This window comes from Lithobates pipiens, unplaced genomic scaffold (genome assembly GCF_037356315.1).
Source record: "Lithobates pipiens isolate NorthernLeopardFrog02 unplaced genomic scaffold, aLitPip1_a1.2 Scaffold_22, whole genome shotgun sequence".
NCBI classification, from domain to species: domain Eukaryota; kingdom Metazoa; phylum Chordata; class Amphibia; order Anura; family Ranidae; genus Lithobates; species Lithobates pipiens.
The window spans coordinates 22,582,562-22,602,920 of record NW_027507784.1 but is presented as its reverse complement, the minus strand read 5'-3'; the positions used below and the strand labels follow the sequence as shown (position 1 = coordinate 22,602,920).

At 42.6% G+C, this 20,359-nt stretch overlaps 1 protein-coding gene across 1 annotated transcript in view; it reads left to right on the top strand.

Annotated features, from left to right (window-relative positions):
* LOC143925624 (serine protease 27-like) overlaps nucleotides 1–15,453 on the top strand; it is a 32,101-nt gene extending 16,648 nt beyond the window's left edge. Inside the window, exons 4-8 of the mRNA XM_077450092.1 lie at nucleotides 10,872–10,875; nucleotides 11,305–11,467; nucleotides 11,884–12,158; nucleotides 12,296–12,465; nucleotides 14,495–15,453. Of these exons, the coding sequence (XP_077306218.1) occupies nucleotides 10,872–10,875; nucleotides 11,305–11,467; nucleotides 11,884–12,158; nucleotides 12,296–12,465; nucleotides 14,495–14,881 (999 nt within the window). The 3' untranslated portion in view covers nucleotides 14,882–15,453. The remainder of the gene's footprint in view (nucleotides 1–10,871; nucleotides 10,876–11,304; nucleotides 11,468–11,883; nucleotides 12,159–12,295; nucleotides 12,466–14,494) is intronic.
* The last annotated feature ends 4,906 nt before the right edge of the window (nucleotides 15,454–20,359 follow it).

The window sequence follows — 20,359 nt, the reverse complement described above, 5'->3', positions numbered from 1 at the left end:
AATAGGACAAAATAAGGGAAAAGGTCAATGGGCAAAACTATTCACCCCCCTAAAGTCAATACTTTGTAGAGCCACCTTTTGCACCTATTACAGCTCCAAGTTGCTTTGAATAAGTCTCTATGAGTCTTGCCACATCTTACCACTCAGATTTTTGCCTATTCCTCCTTGCCAAACTGCTCCAGCTCCTTCAAGTTGGATGATTTGTGCTTGTGAACAGCAATCTTTAAATCTGACCACAGATTTTCTATTGGATTGAGGTCTGGGCTTTGACTAGGCCATTCCAACACATTTACATGTTTCCCCTTAAACCACTCAAGTGTTGCTTTAGCAGTGTGTTTGGGGTGATTGTCCTGCTGGAAGGTGAACCTCCGTCCTAGGCCTCACATCACACACAGAGTGCTACAGGTTTTGCTAAAGAATATCTCTGTATTTAGCACCATCCATCTTTCCCTCAACTCTGACCAGCTTCCCAGTCCCGACTGCTGAAAAACATCCCTCCAGCATGCTGCTGCCACCACCATGTTTCACGGTGGGGATGGTGTTCTTTATGTGATGGGATGTGTTGGGTTTGCGCCAGACATAGCGTTTTCTTTGATGGCCAAAAAGTTCAATTTTAGTCTCATCAGACCAGAGCACCTTCCTTCATACATTTTGGGAGTCTCCCACATGCCTTTTCATAAACGCAAAACTCGCCATTTTGTTTTTTGCTGAAAGTAATGTCTTTCTTCTGGACACTCTGCCATAAAGCCCAACTCTATGGAGCGTACGGCTTATTGTCGTCCTATGTACAGATACTCCGGTCTCTGCTGTGGAACTCTGCAGCTCCTCCAGGGTTACCTTAGGTCTCTGTGCCGCCTCTCTGATTAATGCTCTCCTTGCCCGCTCTGTGAGTTTTGGTGTGCGGCCGTCTCTTGGCAGGTTTGCTGTTGTGCCATTTTCTTTCCATTTGGTTATGATAGATTTGATGGTGCTCCTAGGGATCATCAAAGATTTGGAGATTTTTTTATAACCTAACCCTGACTTGTACTTCTCAACAACATTGTCCCTTACTTGTCTGGAGAGTTCCTTGGTCTTCATGGCAGTGTTTGGTTAGTGGTGCCTCTTGTTTAGGTGTTGCCGCCTCTGGGGCCTTTCAGAAAAGTGTGTCTATGTAATGACAGATCATGTGACACTTAGATTGCACACAGGTGGACATCATTTCACTAATTGATGATCCCTAGGAGCGCCATCAAATCTATCATAATCAAATGGAAAGAAAATGGCAGATAAAAAAAACAAAACATTGAACTTAAGGCTGTAATGTAACAAAATAGGTAAAAAGCCAAGGGGGTGAATACTTTTGCAAGGCACTGTATATGCGGTGGGAGGCCTTTAAGTGGTTAAAAACTGACCGCACTAAGCAGAAGAGCATGGCATGGCCAGTTCTCTAGTTTTGCTGGGAACTTATGCCGCGTACACACGATCAAATTTTATTGCCGCGTACACACGGGCGGATTGTATGGCGTACTTAGTCCGTCGAAACACATTTCAGCGGACAATCCGCTCGTGTGTGGGCTTCAGCGGACTTTTTCAGCGTGCAGTCCAGCGTACTAAGTATTTCGGTTTTTTCGAAATTCTGTCCGCGTACTTTGGTTTCAGCGGACAATACGGTCGTCAGTATGCTAGTCGGATGGACTAAGAATGGCGCATGCCCAGAAAGGATTTACACGGCGGAAGGGTGCTTTGCTGTGTCTTGGACTTCCTATTTCTAGTCCCGTCGTACGTGCTGTACACGTCATCGCGCAAGCTTTCGACGGACTGTTTGGGCATCCGTGTGTGGTCAAGTCCGTTCAGTGGAAACTACGACGGACTGTCCGTCGGATTGTATGACGGACTAAGTACGCCATACAATCTGCTCGTGTGTACGCGGCATAAGACGTACTTAGTCCGTCATACAATCCGGCAGACAATCCGGCGGACTTTCTACCGAACGGACTTGACCACACACGGATACACAAACAGTCCGATGAAAGCTTGCGCGATGACGTGTACAGCGCGTACGACGGGACTAGAAATAGGAAGTCCAAGACACAGCAAAGCACCCTTTGGGCTCCTTCTGCTGACTTTGTGTTAGTGGAAGTTTGGTTAGAGACGATTCGCTCTTTTCAGACTTCAGCTTAATTCGTCCGTTATTTTTATTTTTTTTATTTATTCTCGAATTGGAATATTAATCATAGGATGAGGATGAATAAAGACATGTGTGAATATAAGCAGCAAAGCAACTTCACTTTTCTCGCATTATGAAGAAGAAAAGAATGTGCTATATTAAAAGATCACAAAATTAGCAGCATGACGAATATGCTAGCTTCAATACGAACACTAGTTTTACAAGACCGAGCGCTTCCACCCTGTAAATCCTTTCTGGGCATGCGCCATTCTTAGTCCGTCGGACTAGCATACTGACGACCTTATTGTCAGCTGAAACCAAAGTACGACGGAAAGATTGGTGTGCAAACCGACCTTCTTAGTACTCCGGACTTCACGCTGAAAAAGTCCGCTGACGCCCACACACGAGTGGATTGTCCGTTGAAATGCGTTTCAACGGACTAAGTACGTCATACAATTCGATCGTGTGTACGCGGCATTAGGTTGCTCTCCTCAGATGATCAGACTTGTCTTGATATTCCCCCCTCTGCACAGCCATTTACTGGGAAGATCAGTGTGCTGCTGTTGCTCCTCCCCCAGCTCTTATGTAGCTGAGAACAGAGGGGATGTGATCAAAAGAGGGAAAAAAAAGGTATTTATAATGTTTTTTTATATCTATACAAAAATGTTTGTTCATTTCTATTTTAAACTGAATGGGTTGTTTTACAATCACTTTACAATCACTTTAAGTTTGGCAGTTCTTGCAAAAAGACTCAAGGCTTGCAAGCTCAATACAGCATTAAGGGGGGAATGCAACATGGAACGTGGCCATTAAAAAAAGTACCCTATAAAGGTCACATTTAAGGAGGGCAACTCTGAGTAAGAGGCTGTAGATCAGGCATGTCCAAAGTCCGGCCCATGGGCCAATCATGGTTTTGAACGGCCCACCTGGTTATTTAAACATGTATATCTTTTGTGGTCCCTGATGATCTCCCAGCGCCAGGGCCACAAAAGATATATAGTCTGGCTGCCTCGGGGGGAGGAGGCGGGACGAGTGCCGTGCACACAGGAGGGGTATTTCCTGTTTACACGTGTATTTCTGGCAATGGCGAGTGCATTCCTGGCAATGGTGGGGCTGCATTCCTGGCAATGGCGAGTGCATTCCTGGCAATGGTGAGGCTGCATTCCTGGCAATGGTGGGTGCATTCCTAGCTATGGTGGGCACTGCATTCCTAGCAATGGTGGGTGCATTCCTGGCAATGGTGGGCGCTGCATTCCTGGCAATGGTTGGTGCATTCCTGGCAATGGTGGGCGCTGCATTCCTGGCAATGCTGAGTGCATTCCTGGCAATGGTTGGTGCATTCCTGGCAATGGTGGGCGCTGCATTCCTGGCAATGCTGAGTGCATTCCTGGCAATGGTGGGTGCTGCATTCCTAGTAATGGTGGGCGCTGCATACCTGGCAATGGTGGGTGCATTCCTGGCAATGGTGGGCGCTGCATTCCTAGCAATGGTGGGCGCTGCATTCCTAGCAATGGTGGGCACTGCATTCCTAGCAATGGTGGGCGCTGCATTCCTAGTAATGATGGGCGCTGCATTCCTGGCAATTTATTTTGTGGTCTCTATAATGGGTTTTTATAATAGATATAAATAAACTTGTACCTTCATCCAGAATTTCTTGGAATAAAAAGATGGAAACCTGGTCCCCAACCAGGTCACCACAAAGGACATGTGGGCAATGTGGACTATCACGGTACAGTAACATAATTAGATGAAGAATCAATAACACATATACAGTTAAAAATGATTTAATAATACAAAAGTTTACACATAACAATTATTCAGAGGGACAGTTCATCACAGAATACAGCTCAACTAGTTTTGCGGGTCATAGCCGCTTCATCAGGAGAGTATCTGCATTCCTGGCAATGGTGGGTGCTGCATTCCTAGCAATGTTGAGTGCATTCCTGGCAATGGTGGGTGCATTCCTGGTAATGGTGGGTGCATTCCTGGCAATGGTGAGTGCATTTCTGGCAATGGTGAGTGCATTCCTGGCAATGGTGGGTGCATTCCTGGCAATGGTGGGTGCATTCCTGGCAATGGTGGGTGCTACATTCCTAGTAATGGTGGGCGCTGCATTCCTGGCAATGGTGGGTCTGCAGATGGGCACTGACCCTTATTTTGCTTCACAGTTCTTTATTTAAAATTTTAAGGTTTTTTTCCTGAAACTTCCCTCTTAAAGTGAAGGTGCGTGTTATACGCCAATAAATACGGTGTACCCAAATAATACGCCTGAGTTCATCTCTTCACCACACACAAAAAGGCAAGCAAATTCTTGTTGGGCCGTGTATTGGAGCTCGAATGAATAACACGTAGAACAAATTTTAATGGTTCAAAGAATGTCAGGCAAAATGGTCGGCCCTCACCCATGTTCACTTCATCAAATCTGGCCCTCTTTGAAAAAAGTTTGGACACCCCTGCTGTAGATGATTCCCACCACGAATTCCAGATTTTATGGATTTTTTGGGGGGGCATGCTCTGCCATCATATTTACCCACTTCAGTACCGGGCACTTTCACCCCCTTCTCTTCCCACACCGGTTTTCAGCTTTCCTTGCTTTCGCATTTTGAATGACAATTACTCAGTCATGCAACAAAGTACCCACATTAAATTTTTATCATTTTCTTTGCACAAATAGAGCTTTCTTTTGGTGGTATTTAACCTTTTGCCATCCGCGCTATAGCCGAATGGCGGCCACAGCACACCTGAATTTCCGGGAGGCCGTCGTATGAGGTCCTCCCCTGTGCACGCGCCACACGCGCCCCCTACAGGGCGCACATGGCGCACGCTGTGATCACAGAGTCACTGAGACTTGGGTCATCACAGATCCGAGTAAGGGGCCGGTCCTGGCCCCCTACCACGTGATCAGCTGTCAGCCAATGACAGCTGATCACATGATCTAAACAAAAGCTCGGTAATCGCTTTTTTTTCTCCTCACGCTGACAATGGGAGGAGAAAAAAAAGCCGATCACCGGCTTATCTGCAAGGGAAACCGGTCCCGAAGAGGAAAAGGCAATTCTGCCTCATCCGTGCCACCAGTGCCACCTGCCAGTACCACCTGCCATTGCCACCTACCAGTGCCTACTATCAATGAGTGCCACCTATGAATGCCCACCAGTGGTGCCAATTAGTGCCACCTAGCAGTGCTTGCCTATCAGTGTAACCAACCAGTGCCGATCAGTGCCCATCACTGCCACCCATCAGTGCCCATCACTGCCACCTATCAGTGCCCATCACTGCCACCCATCATACCACATCACTGCTACCTATCAGTGCCCATCACTGCCGCCTCATCAGCGGACATCAATGAAGGAGAAAAATTACCTGTTTGCAAAATTTTATAACAAAATATAAAAATAATTTAAAAAAATTCGGTCTGTTTAAAAATAAATAAATAACAAGAAATAAAAATCGAACAGGTGATCAAATACCACCAAAAGAAAGCTCTATTAGTGGGAAAAAAAATGATACAAATGTAATTTGAGTACAGTCTTGAATGACCGCGCAATTGTCATTCAAAGTGCATCAGCGCTGAAAGCTGAAAATTGGTCTGGGCAGGAGGGGGGGAGGGGGGTTAAGTGCCCGGTAAGCAAGTTGTTAATCACTGCTGTGTTTTTTTATGTTTGAAAAAAAAAATGTTTTTCTTAGTTTCTGTCAGTATATTTTGTAAATAAGATATTTTTTCTCCTTCATTGTTGAGCGCAGACGAGGCGGCACTGGTGAGGAGGATCTATTATGGACATAGACAATGTAACTTTTGATGGACATTATGTATCTGCTAATGGTCTTTATCATTAACAAAGCTTCTAATTATTGACCTCTCTCGCCTACTTGCATGTCCTCTAGGTTCTCTTGGTTCTCTTTGGAGGACGTTTTATGTTGTCTATGGTCATTGTTGTCCTATGTGGAAAGACAGCAAACACATCACATCACAACACGTTTCCATATCAACGATTGTTTACAGGTCGCAGTGCAATCTTACCACCTGTGGGGGGAGTGAGAGGACCTCTGAGCTGAAACCATGGATGCCCCTGGGGCATTGCCAAAGAACTTTCCTTCACAAACCTCCTTTCACATGTGAATCGCTGTGTAAGTGCAAAAAGTCCACATATCCCTCTTTGGCTGGACCCTGACGGGTTTGCTCATGGGCAAATTCTCCATTGTTCTAGGAGCCTGACATGCGCCATGATTTTATTTATTTATATACCGTATATATATATATATATATTTTTTTTTTTTTACAATCTATCTTGCATCAATACATATTTATTTATTTATTTTTTGATAATAAAGCCCATTTTGCATCAATACAACAATACATAAAATACAACAGAAGAATTGTTTTTATTTTTTATTTTTTTTTACACTCTATCTTGTATCAATACATATTTTTTTATTTATTTTTTTGATAATAAGGCCCATCTTACATCAATATATCAATACAGAAAATACAACTGAAGACTTGTTTTTATTTTATTTGTTTATTTTTTTATTTTTTACAATCTACCTTGCATCAATACATTATTATTATTATTATTATTTTTTATAATAAAGCTCATCTTGCATCAATACAACAATACATTAAATACAACTGAAGAATTGTTTTTATTTATTTATTTTACACTATCTTGTATCAATACATATTTTTTTTATTTATTTTTTGATAATAAGGCCCATCTTGCATCAATACTTCAATACAGAAAATACAACTGAAGACTTGTTTTTATTTTATTTGTTTATTTTTTTTATTTTTTACAATCTACCTTGCATCAATACATTATTATTTTTATATATATACTAAAGCCCATCTTGCATCAATACATCAATACAGAAAATACAACTGAAGACTTGTTTTTATTTTATTATTTTATTTTTATTTCTTACAATCTATCTTGCATTAATACATATTTTCTATTTAATTTTTGATAATAAAGCCCATCTTGCATCAATACATCAATAAATTAAATACATTGTATTTAACAAATATCCAATATTCTCTAATCAAAAAGCGCTACTTACTTGGAGCTATAACAGTGGTGTAGTGGTTAGCACTCTCACCTAGCAGTAAAAAGCGTCACTGGTTCAAATCCCAACCACGGCACTACCTGCTGAAAGAACCGAAAAAGATCTGGATAGCCGCACTCCGGATCAGGTAAAATAGATTGTGCCTTTATTATTTCCACTAAAAAACCTTCACATCATACGAGTCACAACAGCAAAGGGAATGTAGAACAGGAAATTTTGACGCGTTTCATGCTAAACTTAGCGCTTACTAATAGCTAATCCTTGTTCTGAACAAAAAGCATATATGTATTAAATGAGTGTCATCATGTGATAGTGTAATTAAAACATAAGTGGTTGTGGCCACCAGTAATTCATTAGCCTGGAGCCACCAAAAACCCAATTAATAAATAAATGAAATTAATTGATAGAAGTTAAAAACTAAAAATAAACCAAATAAGTGATGAAAAGAAAGAGAGAAAAATTGATGAAATGAGTATATGGAAAATAATTTTGACATGTGTAATATGTTTTTATGTGTGAAAATAAAGCGTGTCAAGCAAAAACTATAAAAACAATCAAAACCAATATCAAAAAACAAAAACACAAAACAAAGTAAAAAGATGATGAAAATGAAAAGTAAAAAGAGTGGAAAATGTGTGAAAAAAGTGTCAGGTGAATCTGAAATAATATATATAATATCGGGTGAATAGAACATGAAATATGAAGAGGAATGGTGAATGTGAGTATAATGAATGAATGACTTGTATAGCGCTACCTATACGAACTGAATCGCCTCAGGGCGCTTTTCTTGCCACCGATGTCCATCTGCAGCTATTTATGCGGTCCTTTTACCTGTAGAGTCCCGACACACTTACAACATTGACATACTCATACACATATTATGGCCAATTTTTTTTTGGACAGGGTCTAATTAACCTACCAGCATGTCTTTGGAGTGTGGGAGGAAACCGGAGTACCCGGAGGAAACCCACACAGGCACAGGGAGAAAATGCAAACTCCAGGCAGATGGTGTTGTGGTCGGGATTTAAACCAGCAACCCTATTGCTGCTAGGTGAAAGTGCTAACCACTACACCACTGTGCTGTGCTATATAAGTGAAATATAAGTGAAATATAAGTGAAATATAAGTGAAATATAAATGAAATATAAATGAAATATAAATGAAATATAAATGTATGTCAAGAAATGGGAGTGAAAAATAAATGAATAATAAATAGTGTATACATGTGAATATTAGAAAATGTTCATAGAGTAAAAAAAAATAAAATCTGAAACTAAGTTCTATGTATAGAGTATAAAAAGAAATTGTTGGCAGTGGAGTTGAATTAATCATCTCTCCACAAAGTCAATGATTGAGTATAATCCATACAAACTGTCAAATGTTGACATGCAGTGGAGAGAAGTGATGTGAATAGAAAAACGATAGAGTTATGATGAATTGTTCACATGTCTGGAAGCTCCAATGCTCTAAACAAACCAATTTGAAACTAATCGCCAATCCATGGCCGAAAGCCCTCATACACAGATCGATCTTGGTCGGTCTTCAATTATCATCAATAATGAACAAAACTTTTATCCTACTGTGATTATATATATATATATATGCATATGCATGATAATAAAAGCAGACAAGTTATTGAAAAATGCGACTCCTTATTGTATATAAAATAAACACTCCATGATGCATTGTAAAAACACGCAATATATATAAAATCATTAATCATTAAAGCAAATCTGAACCGAACACAATATTGTTAGGCTGTACATTCTGAATGCTACTAAGACATGTATATATTGTGAGTACCCTGTAACCAGCTACCTGCCCGGAGTTTGCATGTTCTCCCTGTGCCTGCGTGGGTTTCCTCCCACACTCCAAAGACATGCTGGTAGGTTATTTGGCTTCTGTCCAAAATTGGCCCCTAGTATATGAATGGGGACCTTGGATTGTGGGCTGCTTGAGGGCAGGGATACAGGGATAGAGACAATTGTAGACACTCAGGTTGAACTGGATGGACTGGTGTCTTTTTATTCAACCTTACTAACTATGTAACTATGTAAATGTTGGCCAACGATTAGTGATGTACTACGTGGTTTTTCAGCTCTTTGGCGCCACCCTTTTGGACTCCTTCTGCTAATTTCGTGTTAGTAGAAGTTTGGTGAGCGTTTCTTTTCGCGCTCTTGAGTTTGTTCCTGAGCGGCCGTTTGTCAAGCGGAATCGGAGATGAGATAACGTGTTATTTATTATTGGCCTTGGAGTTATTGCTTTGACATTATTTTGGTTGAATAATGATTTGATTTGGTATATTTTCTATATTTTCGGATGCATAGAATGCACTTTTTGGTTAAGTTCTATTGGCAGATAGCGTGTCTATTTATTTATTTATTTTTAATGCACAATAAAAAAAAATTGTGTAGAATAATACTTGGCTGTGTGTTTTACTTCAAATGACAGTTGGGGAATCGGCAGTTACATTTTAAAAAATACAATGAAAAATTGACAAGGGACACCAACATAGTTGTATCTTTGATCTTAAAAACTATGGGATAATGGTGTTGTGGTAACTTGCCCAAATAATAAAAAAAACATAATAATCTTGATAGGGAAGGCACAGTGGTGTAGTGGGTAGCACTCTCACCTAGCAGTAAGAAGGGTTGCTGGTTCAAATCTCAACCACGACACTACCTGCCTGGAGTTTGCATGTTCTCCCTGTACCTGTGTGGGTTTCCTCCGGGTACTCCGGTTTCCTCCCACAATCCAAAGACATGCAGGTAGGTTAATTGGCTTCTGTCCCAAATTGGCCCTAGTATATGAATGGGGACCTTGGATTGTGGGCTCCTTGAGGGTAGGGACTGATGTGAGTGTGTAATGTACAGGGATAGGGACAATTATAGACACTCACTTAGGTTGAACTGGATGGACTGGTGTCTTTATTCAACCTTACTAACTATGTAACTATGTAACTATGATATCACTAGAAAAAAAAAGCCTTTGAAATTAGTTTGCAATAATAACTCCATCAGTATCACCAGCAAAGCAGCTTCATTATTATCCCAGAATTGTGCGCTGCATTTGGAGATCTCATAATTTGCCGCGTCACGAATGTTAATTCTTCGTTAAGAACACTCGTTTACAAGAGCGACCACTTCCGGCTCATCCTTGCCTCCGAGCATGCCCGTTCGTACTTTGGACTTTTGTCTGACGGACTTGTGTACACACGCTCAGAAATTTCCGACCACACACACATTTGTTGCCGTAAAAATTTGAGAACCTGCTAGCCAACATTTGTTGGTGGAAAGTCCGACAACACTTGTCCGATTGGAGCGTACAAACGGTCAGACTTACCGCCAACAAGCTCACATCCAACATTTCCCGTCTGAAAATCCGATCGTGTGTACACAGCATAAGTAAAATGGTAAATATTTTGTGAAAAATAGGGATATCAATTGACCCCCCCATCCCCCCCCATAGAGTATGAGTGACTTGGGAGAGGGGGGAGTCAATGAGAAGAAGAGAACCAGTTTGACAGGTTCAGCTCCTATAAAAGTTGGCCAAAACTAGACTTTTATCAGTCAAATGTCTGGTCAGCAAGGCCTTGCAGCAAGAACATCGCCTCATCAACGCCACAATGCAGAAATGCTTTTTATTTGTTTTGTTGTTCCTGCAGGGAGGTAAGTACCTGACGACCAACTTACCTGCAACTGTATTTCATGTCATGCATTTGTATCGGTCTATTTGTATTTTCGGAGGTTGGACTTGATGGACTTGTGTCTTTTTTCAACCTCACCTACTATGTATTGCAGTGTGGATGTTTTTTCTTTGCTTTTGTGTGCTAGCCCATGTAGTCCACCATCGATATTATTATTATTATTATTCAGGATTTATATAGCGCCAGCAATTTACGCAGCGCTTTACAATATAAAAGGAGACAATACAGTTACAATACAATAAAATACAAGAGGATTAAGAGGGCCCTGCTCAGAAGAGCTTACAATCTAATAATATGGTTTTTCTAGGGATATCTGTGTCCTTGTCTATCTCTAAATGTATTTTAAAGTTGATCAATTTAGTGGTGAAAATGTGTCACTCTTCTTTAATAGGCCATGGGGGGCTCGTCATACAAAACCGCATTGTCAACGGAGAGGACTCCAAGCTGGCAGAATGGCCATGGCAAGTCAGCCTGCAGAACAACGGGGTTCACCATTGCGGTGGGTCCTTACTCACTGAGTCCTGGGTGCTGCTGGTTGCTCACTGCATTAATGTGTAAGTAAACTTCTGCATTCCACTGCTACTACTTACCTTGTATCAATATACTCCCCCGACACACTTCTGTTTAACAGTTCGCACCTTCTTACTTCTTCTTTATTGTACATATAATACATCTGGGCTGTTTTACAATGTTTTAGTGGAAACCATGGACTTGAAACTAGGGCTTATTTGGGGGGTAGGGCTTATATTGCAGCCATCACGACAATCACGCTAGGTCTTATTTTTGGGGAAACAGGGTAGCACTCATGCTGGATGCCATAAAAATGCGTCGTAGATATCTCCAGTACAATGCTGTGGTTGATTTGATTCTGTGAAGATTGTAGTTTATTTTTTTATTATTATTTTCTATGTGCTGGTCTCTGCATTCCACAGCTCATCACTCTTTTTTTTTTTTTTTTACTTCCTTCTAGTCCCCTGAATGTGTCACAATACAAAGTGTACCTCGGGGTGCTTCAGCTGTCCAACCTGAGCAGCCCCAATGTAGTAGAAAGAGGTGTAAAGGAGGTCATCATCCACCCTGGCTATGCAGAGGAAGGATCGGGTGGGGACATCGCCCTGATAGAACTCGACGAACCGGTCTCTTTCACCGCCTCTGTCCTTCCTGTCTGCCTTCTGTCTCAGAATGTCCATCTTCCAGAGGAAACCCTCTGTTGGGCTACAGGCTGGGGCGACAGCGACGAAGGAGGTAAAGACTTCTTTTATTAAAAATAAATTCTGATTAGAAACTTACATTTTAGGTTGTTTTGCAAATTGCTTGTTTTCTTTTTTTATTTTTTATTTCCTTTGCGGTTATTGTTGCACCCTCTCTTTGCTTCCATACAGTAAAACTCCCAGCCCCTAAAACCCTTCAGATGGTGGAGGTGGCCCTGATTAGCAACAACAATTGTGAAGCGATGTATCGAGACCGCTTAGGCTATGATCAGAAATACCACTTGATTCAGGAAGATATGATCTGTGCTGGCTACAAACAGGGAGGCAAAGACACCTGCCAGGTATGTCAAAAAACTGCACCCATCGTCTCGGCAAAGCAGGTCTTAAAGCGGGAGTCGGCCGGGAGTTCTGCCGTTTTTTTTTGTTTTTTTTTTTAAAAGCCAGCAGCTACAAATACTGCAGCTGCTGACTTTTAAAATAGGGACACTTACCCGCCCAGCGCGCCCGCGATGTCGGCACCCGAAGCCGATTTCTCGATCGTCTCTCGGGTGCTGCCGCCGCCATCTTGGGTACGGGAATCAGGAAGTGGAGCCTTTCGGCTTCATTTCCTGGTTCCCTACTGCGCATGCGCGAGTCGCGCTGCGCAATAAGGATGGACCCGCTGTCTCTTGGATCCGTGTGTTTCCCAGCAGGCAGCGGGGGACTTTCGGAAAGGGGCGTAATCTACGCCCCTTTCTGCAGAGAGCTATCCCGGAAGTGGGTGCAGATACCTGTACTGTACAGGTACCTGCACCCCCCTCCCCCCCGAAAGGTGCCAATTGTGGCGCCGGAGGGGGGGGGGAGGATTCCAATGAGCGGAATGTCCACTTTAGGGTGGACCTCCGCTTTAACCCCTTGGAGCTAGCATCTGCCAGCTATTTGAGGGGTTAGGATGCTGGGAGGTGGCGGAGGGGGTGGGGGGGGGGGGGTTTATGACCATGCGACTGCCATGATTGGCTGTAATGGCGGTCACATGATCGGAAAGCTTTCTGTTAGGCACCGGTAAATGTGTGCCAGTAGTGTGCTCTTGGCACAGCTGTATTTGAACTAATGCGCGTAAATATGCGGCCGCTTGGAGCAAAGGCCCCCCCCTCCTGAGAGGCTACATACTTGCATGCAGCCAGTACCAAGAGATTAACTACCTGCCGACTGCTCACAACAAATATACTGTGAGTGGGTGGCAGGCACAGGCACCATCACGTAAATGTGCGCGATGGCCTCCTCCTGGGTTTGGGGCGTGCGCCCCCCCCCCCCCCCCCCCCCGGACTGCAATTGGACACCAATCACACATTATACATCATAGTTTAAAAAAACAGAGAACTCTGTGCAAAGGGAACAGCGATCTGGCTGTTTCTTCTCCCTGAAAAGCAGGGAGAAAAAAAATCCAGGTCAGTAAGTAATAGAAGCACACATTACACAATGATAGGCACACAGTTAAGCCCTTGATTTCTCTTGAATGTTAACCCCTTCCCAGCCATTGTCATTAGTACAGTGTCAGTGTACAGTATTATCACTGATCACTGTATTAGACCCGCTTTTCAGGTGTTTTAGGGCTAAAATAGCACCTGTAAAGCACCTGAAAAGCACCTCTCATGCCTCCCCAGTGGGGGGCTGGGAAATTGGTAGTTTACAGATCATACTGTAGATAGGAAGGAAGCAGGGGTCGACTGACAACTCATGGGGCCCTCGAGCAATAGGAGATTATGAGGCCCCCAGGCAATCCGAGATTATGGGGCCACACAGTATACAATCACACACACACACAGTATACAATCACACAGTATACACAGATATGTTTCTATTGGCTGAGAAGGTACTGGAGAGATGGGGCAGCTATAATTTTGATTTTTGACCAAAAGGATGTCGGTAAGGGACATTTCAGAGACAGATTTAAAAAAAAAAAAAAAAAACACAGATTTTTACATACTGTCCCTGGTTTTACTGAGGCTGGCAACCCTGATGGGGCCCCCTAGTGGCTCAGGGCCCTCGGGCAGTGCCTGAGCACCCCAATGGTCAGTCCGCCCCTGGAAGGAAGATATTCTTTGTTGCACCTCAAAGAAAATGTTAAGGCAACATCATTTCTGGCAAGATCATCAGGTATGTTCTGTATTTGCTGAAAAGATACTTGGTTTGAAGAAAAAAGAAAACAATTGCAGCCACCACATCTAAGGACTGTGAGTTGTAATATATTCCATTTTTGTTTTTGGGTTTTAGTTATCCTTTAACTGTTGCTAAATGTGACATCTGTAGATGCCGATTCCAATGTGTCTTTTGGTGTGATATCATTGGCAGTTGATGGTTGATTTTACATATTGTGTTTTCTCCTTCCAGGGTGACTCAGGTGGTCCTCTCGTGTGTAATGTGAAAGGGGCTTGGTTGCAGTTCGGTATCATCAGTTGGGGTTTTGGTTGTGCCAGGGCCAATTTTCCTGGAGTCTACACCAGGGTCCAATATTACCAGCCGTGGCTTTTGCAATATGTGCCTACCATCTGCTACAATGAAGGAAGGAAACCATCAACTCCATTCAATGCAACAAATCCAAGACATCATTCTCCAACAACAAACTTAACTCTACAAGGACTCAATGATGTAAAGGTGGAAAACTCAACTTTCAATGCTACTGGAATAAAAATGATGGCGTTGGCATCAGATGCTACTTCCTCTCATGTTTACTCCACGATCAACGTCATCCTGATCCTTTTCACTTTGATTGCATAAAATCTCTTCAACAATTCTAGCACTGGAAAACCAGGAATTTCACCTCAACAGAGACAGCAAAAAAAAAACCTGAAGAAGGTTCTGACCCCCATTTTTGCTATTTAAAACAAGCAGAAAAGCGTAACTTTAATGAGCATTATTGTAGTCAGTGTTAAAGGCTAAATTACTCAGCTACATAGTAAGTGAGGTCGAAAAAAGACACAACTCCAGCAAGTCCAACCAATGCCAAAGTTCACTTTTTGTAAATAAATAAATGCGCGTGATTTTGCAGGTCAAAAAAATGCGCATTTATTATTTTTTAACACTGCAGCCTGTAAAGCATTGTACCAGCGATAGGGGGTGCAATGTAAGGCTCCTGCATGCACTCGGTAAACTGTGGTAGGGCAGACAGTTATTAAATTGCAGGAAGAGTCAATAAACTACAAGAGTGCTCACACCAGCACCCTCACAGTTCATTGAGAACTACAAGCCATCTGCAACCAGCTTAAAGTTCATTCTTGATTACACTTAAGCCTCATACACACGATAGGACTTTGTACAAACTTTCCCTTGGATTTTTGTACAAAGGGCGTCGGCCCTGAACTTGTATTGCATACACACAGCAGGACTTTTTCAGCCAACTTTCACCAAATCACGTGATTTTTCGGCTCTTTACCGCCACCTTTGGTCAACTTCTGTATTGTTGTCTGATCTTTTGCATTGGTTCTGAGCATGCCCGTTTGTACTTTGTAGAAAAGTCCTATGGTTTTCTGTACACACCATCAGACTTTGCTCCATCGGACTTTTGTTGCCAGAAAGTTTGTCCGTTCGCACAGCCAACAAAAGTCAGATGAAAACCAAAAAAGTTTGTCCGATGGAGCGTACACACGGTCGGATGTTGCTCCAAAACAGCTAATTTGCATGTTTGTTGTCAAAAAGTCTGATTGTGTGTATGGGCCTTAAGTCAAATATTTGTACAACTAAATACGCCACGATGATGTGGAATTGGGAATGAGACACGAGTGAGCGACAAGCTGAACCTAGTCTCTGGTATAGAAACACTGATGTGGCAAAAAAAAAAAAAAAAAAAAAAAAAAAGTTCATTCAGCCACAGATACACTATATTACCAAAAGTTTTGGGACACCTGCCTTTACACGCATGTGAACTTAAATGCATCCCTGTCTTAGAACCCAATATACGGTTCAATATTGAGTTGGCCCACCTTTTACAGCTATAACAGCTTCAACTCTTCTGGGAAGGCTGTCCACAAGATTTAGGAGTGTGTCTATGGGGATGTTTGACCATTCTTCCAGAAGAGCATTTGTGAGGTCAGGCACTGATGTTGGAGAGAAGGCCTGGCTCGCAGTCTCTGCTCTAATTCATCCTAAAAGTGTTCTATGGGGTTGTGATCAGGACTCTTTGCAGGCCAGTCAAGTTCCTCCACCCCCCAAACTCGCTCATCCATGCCTTTATGGACCTTGCTTTGTGCACTGATGTGCAGTCATGTTGGAAAAGGAAATCCCCAAAATGTTCCCATAAAGTTGGGAGCATGAAATTGTCCAAAATGTCTTGGTATGCTGAAGCCTTAAGAGTTCCTTTCACTGGAGCTAAGGGGGCCAAGCCCAACCCCTGAAAAAAAAAAAAACCCACACCATAATCCCCCCCTCCACCAAATGATTTGGACCAGTGCACAATGCAAGGCCCATAAAGACATGGATGATGATGGAGTCTGGGATGGAGGAACTTGACTGGCCTACACCGAGTCCTGACCTCAACCTCATAGAACACCTTTGGGATAACTTAGAGTGGAGACTGCGAGCCAGGCCCTCTCGTCCAACATTAGTGCCTGACCTCACAAATGCTCTTCTGGAAGAATGGTCAAACATTCCCATAGACACACTCCTAAACCTTGTGGACGGCCTTCCCAGAAGAGTTGAAGCTGGTATAGCTGCAAAGGGTGGGCCAACTCAATATTGAACCCTACGGACGTAGGCTGGGATGCCTTTAAAGTTCATGTGTGTGTAAAGGCAGGTGTCCTTATACTTTTGGTAATATAAGGTGTGTATATATATATATATATTTATTGTTTGTCTTAAAATATTGAAGCTGTGAAAATGTTTAGTTATATTTATTATATTTGATGTGCAGGGTGTGACTGGGACAGAAATTTGGCCCTGGACTTCATCCAGACCGGCCCACTTACATTTTGAGTGTCCCATCAGCACTCCCTTACGTCAGAGTGTCCCATCAGCAACCCCTTACGTCAGAGTGTCCCATCAGCAACCCCTTACGTCAGAGTGTCCCATCAGCAACCCTTTACATCAGAGTGGCCCATCACTAGCCCCCTTACATCAGAGTGTCCCACTGAGCCATCGGCCCACCGGGAAACTCCGGTAGTCCCAATGGCCAGTACATGCCTGTTGATGTGTAATGGATGTGTGCAGACAGGGCCTACACTATTGTATGGTGTGGTTTAATTTCTGTTATTGTGGGGTTGGACAGTGGTGCATCAGCTTGGGGGACTAGATCACTTCCCATTGCAGAGTATATCGGGGAGAGGGAACTGTTCCTTGAGGCTCTTTCCATGGGAGATGGGAGGAAGATCACCTATATAATAATGTTGTTTCTGTTGAACTGAGGATTCACCTGAGCTTATTGGACCCAAGCATGGGAAAAGTGGGAAAGAGAGAGACTATTAGCCATTCTTTTGGGGAGTGATAAAGCTACAGGTATGTGTCCCGCTGCCACAGAGGAAGCCACGTGTTTTATAACAATGTAAACTCGTTCTATCATTGATGGAAGAGGAAGTCTTATCAGCCATTTTACACCTGAAACGTACCGCACTATTGGTTTGTGATCCATCTTTTACCGAAGTATAATAATATTATCTTCAATAAAGTGTTACATTTTTCAACAATGTCTGGCCTGGTCACTTTATGGAGGCATTGAGTGTGTTTTTCTGCAGTGAATAATAATGAGACATGACGTGTAATATAACGGGATAGAGATATAAGTGAAAGAGAGCAACATCAACACAAAGAAGGAAGAGCAGCCAGCTTGGGAAAGGGAGAAGTGGTGGTTCGGAAACGAATGATCCTGACAGAAGGGAGGATTGTTGCCTGTTGGGTCTGTCCTTTTTGACCATTCAGGGGATTGGGCCTGGACCACGAGTATGGGAGGCCTAGCAAAGTTACCAGTGCTTTCCTTCCATGCAGACTCAAGTAAAGTGTAATGTGTATAAGAAATGGTGGAGGATAATCGGTGTTCTACACTGTTCCCCTAGAAATGAATCAGTGGAAAGGCCGGGATAGGTGTCCCTGGCAGGTGTGGAGACATGTTCCTTCTAGGTAAGGGGATCTCTCCAGTGGTCACAAGGGAGCAGGGGTGGACTGACCGAGGGCCCTGGGCCACTAGGGGGCCCCATCAGGGTTGCCAGCCTCAGTAAAACCAGGGACAGCATGTAAAAATCTGTGTTTTTTTTTTGTCTCTTAAAAGGCCCTTACCGACATCCTTTTGGTCTAAAAATCCCAAAAATTATAGCTGCCCCACCTCTCCAGTACCTTCTCAGCCAATAGAAACATGTCTGTGTACACTGTGTGTGCTGTACATGTCTGTGTATACTGTGTGATTGTATACCGTGTGTGTATACTGTGTGATTGTATACTATGTGTGTATACTGTGTGATTGTATACTGTGTGATTGTATACCGTGTGTGTATACTGTGTGATTGTATACTATGTGTGTGTGTGTGTATACTTTGCGATTGTATACTGTGTGTGTATACTGTGTGGCCCCATAATCTCTAATTGCCTGGGGGCCCCATAATCTCCTATTGCCCAGGGGCCTCACGTGTTGTCAGTCCGCCCCTGCAAGGGAGTGCTAACTCACACAGCAACTAAGTAGATTAAAAAAAGGAGGTTTTGTTGGACTTCACTGGTACAAATGAGTGCACACCTACATATTAAAAATTGTTTGACAACTTTATTATAAACAAATATTAGTCACTGTGGTTGTAAACCCTTTGCAACCACTTTTTGCTACAAGTAAGCCTATAATAAGGCTTATCTGTAGCTACCCTGGATATCTCCTAAACCGCGCTAGATATCCCCTGTATCTGTGCATGTGCCAACATCATCGGCACATGTGCAACAGCACTGAAGCATATGTGCCATTGCTTAAGTTAGTCTGTGCCATTAACGGCGGCTCCTGTGCGCATGCACAGGAGTGATGTCATCGGGGCTCCGGCCAATCACATCGATGTCATCGAAGCAACTCCGGGAGCGATGTCACCGGCCGGAGCGGTGGACGAGGGCCGCTGCGGGGGCTTCGATCTAAGGTAAGTAATAAATAATGAGCTAGTATGCTATGCATACTAGCTCATTATGCCTTTCTCTTGCAGGTTTTTTTTTTGTCTGTTTTGTTCGTGGGTTTATAACCACTTTAAAATCATAGAATCATGGAGTATTACACTGCTAAAATCATTACTAAATGCTGCTGTTACATGAAGCCCTTCCCTTGATGACAAAAGCAACTGCTAGCTGTCATTCCAAGGCCATATTTTATTTTATACATATATATATATATATATTTATATATATATATAGAGAGAGAGAGAGAGAGAGAGAGAGAGAGAGAGAGAGAGAGATGTATATATATATATATATATATATATATATATATATATATATATAAAATGAGAGAGAGATACTGTGTATATATATATAGATCTATATATATATATATATATATATATATATATATATATATATTGTATATACACACAGATATATTTCAAAATAACATGGGCCTTACTGTTTGTGATGGGTGACAGTATATAAGCAAATTGAATGTAGGTATTTAAGCAATATACAGTGCCTTGAAAAAGTATTCAAACCCTTTGACTTTTTTTAACATTTTGTTATGTTATAACCAAAAACATAAATGTATTTTATTGGTATTTTATGTGATAGACCAACACAAAAGTGACACATAATTGTGAAGTGGAAGGAAAATGATAAATGGCTTTCAACATTGTTTACAACTCTGACCAGCTTCCCTGTCCCTGCTGAAGAAAAGCATCCCCACAACATGATGCTGCCACCACCATGTTTCATAGTGGGGATGGTGTGTTCAGGGTGATGTGCTGTGTTAGGCCACGTACACACGGGCGGACTGTCTGTCCAACTTAGTCCGCTGAAATACATTTCAGCGGAGGCCGCGTACACACGCGGGGACTGTTCGCCCAACTTTGTCCGCTGAACAGTGTTTCGGCAAACAGTCCGCTCGTGTGTGGGCTTTCAGCGGACAGTTTCAGCGAACAGTCCGCTGAACAAGGTTTTTCGGAAATTCCGAAAAACTGTCCGCTGAAACCTTGTTTCAGCGAACAGTCCGCTCGTGTGTAGGCTTGTTCGTCAAACTAAGTTCCGCGCATGCTCAGAAAGGATTTACACGCCGAAAGTTATAATGCAATGTATAGGACGTCGTATTTTTCGTCCCGT